General features: G+C 35.1%; 1 protein-coding gene across 1 annotated transcript in view; it reads right to left on the reverse strand.

The window, feature by feature from the left end:
* The window catches only part of LOC142341292 (anoctamin-6-like), a 9,363-nt gene extending 3,563 nt beyond the window's left edge, over window positions 1–5,800 (reverse strand). The window contains exon 1 of the mRNA XM_075392213.1: window positions 5,797–5,800. Within this exon, the coding sequence (XP_075248328.1) occupies window positions 5,797–5,800 (4 nt within the window). The remainder of the gene's footprint in view (window positions 1–5,796) is intronic.
* Window positions 5,801–6,297: the final 497 nt, after the last annotated feature.

The raw sequence follows: 6,297 nt of genomic DNA on the forward strand, positions 1-6,297 counted from the left end.
CTGCTTTAATGTTTGAAATTTAACAATGAAAGACGTAAATTTAGAAATTGCTTCGACTATTCTGTCCATGGAGGATTTTGGTCCGTGTTTTTCATGTATATTTGGCTAGACTTTTTATCTATGAAAAAAACGTGGCTGGACTGTTTTGACTATGAAAATAATTTGGTGGGTTCGTTTTTGTCAGGGAATAGACGTACTAAACATTTCTCGATAGGTTCTACTAGCTTCTTCGACCGTGCAATTAAAGAAAAAATTTACCCCTTCAATTCATATATCATTTCATACACTACCTGGCAAATAACTGTTTTTAGCGAGTTTATTTCCACTTGTAACTCTTTTTCGTTCTCGAGTTTTAAGATAAGGGTTTAAAGCATTCGAGGTAAGCTAATTACAGTCGGCGGTTTTAAAATTTAATCAATCCGTTGATACTATTCTTGAAATGAAAAATCGTTACAACGCGGTTATTATAGTGACGGTGATGAGTTAGCTACTGTTTTTTGCAAATGATAATATTTATCCGTGACATTTTGTAACAAATTTTCTCCTAATCAAAGTGAACTATTTTCCAAATATTCTACAGTAATTCTATATATTCTACAGTTCTTTAGTTTAAATCAAATCAAAGTAACTAATTTCCGCGATTTTATCTAGTCAATACCTTCTGCGTCTAATATGTCGAATAACGACCAAGCATGCCCAGGATGAAGTCCGCGACCCAAGACAGGTATTGGCCAGACCGACTTGGGTCGCGAACAGGGGGGTCCGGTGCGACCGTCCACAATGGTCTGGAAAAAAATTGGGTCGCGCCTTCCGTCTGGCCAATGGCAATTTTAGTCTGTTCGGTCTGGCGAATACCCATATTTCGGTCCGTTCCGTCTGGCCAATACCCATATTTCGGTCTGTTCGGTCTGGCCAATACCCATATTTCGGTCTGTTTGATCTGGCCAATACCAAAGTTCGGCCTGTTCGGTCTGGCCAATACTCAAATTTCGGTCTGTTCGGTCTGGCCAATACCCATATTTTGGTCTGTTCGGTCTGGCCAATACCCATATTTCGGTCTGTTCGGTCTGGCCAATACCCGTACTTCTGTCTGTTCGGTCTGGCCAATACTCATATTTCGGTCTGTTCGTTCTGGCCAATACCTAATTTCAAGGCCTAGAGGTCCAGCCAAATAAGAGCCAAATTGTATAAATGCGTGCTGTATTGACTGTTTTTCAAAATAGCATCCCATAAATTGTAAACGAAATCTACTTCTAGATGATTAGGATACTTCATTAACCTTCTTTTGAAATGTGCATTTGTCTTTAAATCGACGGTTTTTTTTCAATAATTTCTTTTTAAAATCTCATATTCATTTGTCATTCAAAAAAATGAAATGAATAAATTATCAATTTTATTGGATGCTTATACACGTTTAAATGAGTCTGGCTATTAGTTTGGCCTAGGATCTGTTCGGTCTGGCCAATGGTCTGGCCTACGGTCTGGACAATGGTCTGGCCTAGAGTCTGTTGGGTCTGGCCGTTGGTCTGGACAACGGTCTGGCCTCAGGTCTGTTCGGTCTGCCCAATGGTCTGGACAATGTCTGGTCAGTCTGGCCAATGGTGTCCAAAGTCTGTTCAGTCTGTTCAATGGTGGCCAAAGTCTGCTCGGTCTGGCCAATATCTATCTTTGGGTATTATCGGTCTGGCCAATGACTGTTTTGGGTATGGTCGGTCTGGCCAATACCTGTCTTGGGTCGCAGACTTCATCCTGGGTGTCCAAGAACGCTTTAACCAAAGTTAAATGAACGATTTGGATGTTCCTACAAGCTGCAGACTTTAAAACCGCTCAAAACCGGTGTGATGAAACGCCCACATATTTTAGCAAGCATATTCCGGTATGTTTCCTTTGGGGTCATTTTCGTTGTTATGTAAAACCTTGAAATATCTTTCGCAAAATTCCTTCAATTCCTCAAGTTTTAAGATTTTAGAACTCAAGTCCGATAGTTTCACAGGTAGACAATGGTAACAAGAGACTGAATAACTAGCCATTTAAATAATTCTAAAGACAAACTAAGCAAAAAAATTATCAGATTTCTTTCACAAGAAAAGCTTCAGTTCAACTCACATACTTTTTTAAAAATTGTTTCTCAGAGACGCATGAAAAAGACGTCTTTATTTGATTTTTGTCAAGCAGAGCAGCTTTCACGTATTGAATGAAATTGCATCAATTTATTTAAGTAAATAAGACCAGAACATTATCTGGCTCGTCAGCAGAGTACAGATGGAGGTAGTCCAATCATAATTGTTCCGACCCCACTTGTGGGGGGAGGAACTATATACTCAAATGTGTTTTTTTTGTTCAGTCAAGTTTGGCCGATCGATATATTCGTCGTAGAGAAATGTGAGTGGTATCATTAAAAAGCTGGTTCAGCGTAGAATTCAAAATTAAAAAGATTTTTTTGATTTTCGTTTTTTCGAGGAGTTATCGAGGATTGAAGTTTTGTGTGAACACGCGATATTTGTTCACTTTTAGTGTAATTTATCCCCAAATTAAAAAAATTTCTATAAAAATAGAAATTCAAAATCAAATTTCACGCCAAAAAATGGATCAACTTTTTGTTCCTAATAGACTAAAGGCGATAAAAAAAGACTAGTTCTGGTCTCATTGGGAAGTTCACTATCAAAAAAAAATTCGAATTCTATTTCAGAGTCCTTTTTTTATAAAACTTTTCTCTTTCTTTTTGCTTCTTTAAGTCGACAAGAGACAAGTCACTTTTTGTATCGAGGTTCTATTAATGACAAAACTCTTTTACAGTCAACTTAAGCCCAATGATCAAAAAACATCCTTTTCAAGGAATTGCTCATGTTTTTTTTGGCTTCGATTCTAAGTTTTCGTAATTTTAAATGAAATTTTGAAATTCTTTTTGGGGTTTTTCTATTTTTTGGAGTCCTATGGCATGAATTCATTGATTAAAAGTGCAATATGTTCCACATTGAGCATTAAGTGATCATATCTAGTGCTTTGAGGGGACAGCTAATGGCTGTTAAGACTTAAAAAAGAATTTTTCGATTTTTTTTTGAACATTAAAGAATAAAACTTATTATCGTGAACTGTAAGTCAGTCCAGGAGTGACAGCACCCTCTTCCTTCCTAATGCAACTCAATTTAATCTGGTTAGCGGTTTAGTCTTCTAACTATTGGTTATATGATTTCAATGACACAAGATTTCAATTTTTTAAAAAAAATTTTTTGGTAATTTTTTTTTATTCTTGATTACTTTTGAACTCTTATCACATTATCCAAACATTATACACATTTTTCGAATATTATTTTTATCCCATTGGCTTCAGGAAGACGTTCAGTGGATCAGAGATAAAGTTTTCAGAGAAAAGCTAATGGTTTAATTGGCTTCGACACTTTCTTCTCGCACTTTTTTTTCACCGAATTTTGGATATTCCTGTTTTTGTTATTGTTTTCACAGTCATAAACAAACATCCTTTTTCTCCCATCGTGCTATATCTGAGCGTAGATTTTGAGCTCCGTTGAAAGATTTTGAATTTAATGCCTGTTAAAAATTAAAAATAATTTTTCGAATTTTTTTGAATATTAACCAATCCTAAACTTTTTTTTCTTGAACTGTTGGTCAAAGTCAGTACTAGTGGAATCTTTTTCCGTTCAACTGCATCCAAAATTAATCTAATTTATCTTCTACCTATTAGTTTTAAAACTTCAATGCCACGAGATTTCATAATTTTTTTTAATTTTTGCGTACGTTACTTTATTTTTGGATCCCTTTGAACTCTTATCACCTCATCCTACTGCTGATGGGCCTCATTGGTTTAGGAATAAATTTCAACGGATCATAGATAAAGTTTTTAGAGAAGAGCTTATGATTTGAATTGCTTCGACATATTGTTCTTGCACTTTTCTTTTGAATTTTTGGATTTGCCTGTCTGTGTTGTCGTATTCAAAGTCAATAACTTGTTGTAAGTTCTGATTGATGAAATATGATTATCAAACAAACTCATTGTCCCGTCGAGGAATAATATTGCGTATTTACTGGCTTGCGTTGAAGGTTAATGAAATCAATTGCGTTGATAATACGTGTTTTCTCGAAAATTTCGTTGTTCTAATGTATTTGTTTATGTCTATTGATTTTTTGAAACTATATTGATAAATAATAGAAATCACATTGCTTTTAAAAATTGACTGAAAATAGAAAGACTTTTTGTGAAAAGATCACTTTTTTAATGCCTTCGACACTTCTCTCGCTCAATTTTTTCTTGAATTTGCTGTTTTTGTTCCGTAGGTAGCCCTAAACTGCTAACAGTTCTCATAGGCTTCTAATTGAGCATTCAATGAATGATGTTGCCCGAAGCAGTCAGTTTATAGCGAATAGTCTTAAAGTTGTTGGTTATCATATTGACGTTTTTTTTTCAAACTTTTCAGTTTTTGTTGTTCTTTTTCGTCAAATTGTAACTTATTTTCATCAATGAGAGGTTCCATCCCATTTCTTGTATTTCAAGAGATAATTTATCTATTGACATTATTTGTCACAATATTTGTTTTGTTATATGCGTTTTTTGGATAATATTCGGTTTTCTGAACGTTTATTGATTGGCCAATTTTTGTGTTTCTTTTTCTCTTCTTTCAGAACAATCGCGTAATAACAGATCCCAAGGGTTTTCAAATGTGGCGCAAGTAAACTTATTTAATCTCTGAGTTTAAATCCTTCAGTTGAATCAGTAGAATTGAACAATTGAATTAAAAACACATATTTTTCAGATGATAGCTAATGACTTTAATGGTAGCAATAGTTTGTAATTTCGCAAATCGTTTGTAATTTTTTGAGTTTCTCTTTAGTTCGCTCCTATGGCTTAGTCTAACCAAAGACAAGTCCTTTCGGTTTTGTAATGAGTTTTTAGTAATTTTTTAAGGATTATTTAGTTAAAAGCTAATGATTTTTAATATTTTTTCTTGGTGTAAAAAATGTTGATTAATTTTTTAGGTTTCGCCTCACTATTCGTTCTCTTTGTCGACTTGTTACCCAGTCTCATAAGGAAAATTGTCCATCTGCTGTAGTGTTAGAACTAAGAAAACTTGTGTGGTTAAGGTTTTACCTGACTGCACTTTGACGTTGTTACTAGGTGCTTTTAAATTTAGATATTCCGTTTTTGCCGTGAAATTTTTGTTTGTGCTAATTTTGTTATTTGTTTTTTTTGTCTCTTATTATTTTCAATGTCAGATCACGTTGGCGTTGTAATTAGGCATGGCATTATGTAATTCAATTATTAGATAAGTTGTGTAACGTTTGCTTTAAACTCTATTTTTGTTATCTCTTCATTTGGTTGACAATTTAGTCAAAAATGTAGATGAGCTCGGGTCGGAATATCATGTGCGAACGCACATTAACGAGCCGCCTGGTTCAGATTATAATCCAAAACATATTGAGTCACTGGGACGGCTATGAAATTTAAAAAATCAACTATTTGAAAGGCAGGGATTAAATATCTTTTCTAGAGTGAATCACTGAAAAGCATAGGATGTTCAAAAGTAATTTTAGAGATTTCAGGTTCTCAAATCGAAATATTTTTTAAATCACTAACAAAAAAAATCCGTTTGATTATGTGATCAATCAATTTGCCAATTGATGTATAAACTCAGTCTCTTCCGCAAAATGCAACCAGTTTGTTAATTATCCTGTGATCAAATTTTGAAAAAAAACTTGTTACCACAATTTTTTCTCCATCTATCTTTAGACGTGTGTTCAAACGTTTCTGCTTCTTTCAAAGTATGCTCGCATACAAATCGTTACCCATTTACGCAGGCCTTTCGGAGACTTTACGTTTAAGTACATAAGGTTAAAACTAATTGGTTTTTATTTATTTCCAAATATGGTGCGTTAAAGAAACGTAATAAATAAATTAATAACAATAATGAACATAACCGACTAATTTTGAGCGAACTGCTCTCAAACTACTGGCGGGTGGTTGGCTTCGTCATTAGCTAGCTGCGGTTAAGTGAGGCTAGCTTCAGCTTAATTGAAGGGGTGTTTTGTGAGCTTTGAGGAGGCGCACGGGGGTTCAGCGTGCTGGGTTGTGTGGAACGATTTAAAGGAGGCCAGGACAGGGGTCTGATGAGGAGGATTGGGGTGAAGGGGCGTGAAGTGGGCCGAGTGAAGTTGGGTCGAAAGGGGTGAAGTGGGGGAGCTAATGTTTTGAACCGCCATTCACATACTGAATTTATGTCTCAAAAAAGTTTTACATACTAGAAAGCCGAGAGGCTCTGAGAAAACTTAATGAGACCGGGCGCTATA

Source organism: Convolutriloba macropyga, chromosome 6 (assembly GCF_964194025.1).
Source record: "Convolutriloba macropyga chromosome 6, txConMacr16.3, whole genome shotgun sequence".
In the NCBI taxonomy this organism is placed as follows: Eukaryota; Metazoa; Xenacoelomorpha; order Acoela; family Convolutidae; genus Convolutriloba; species Convolutriloba macropyga.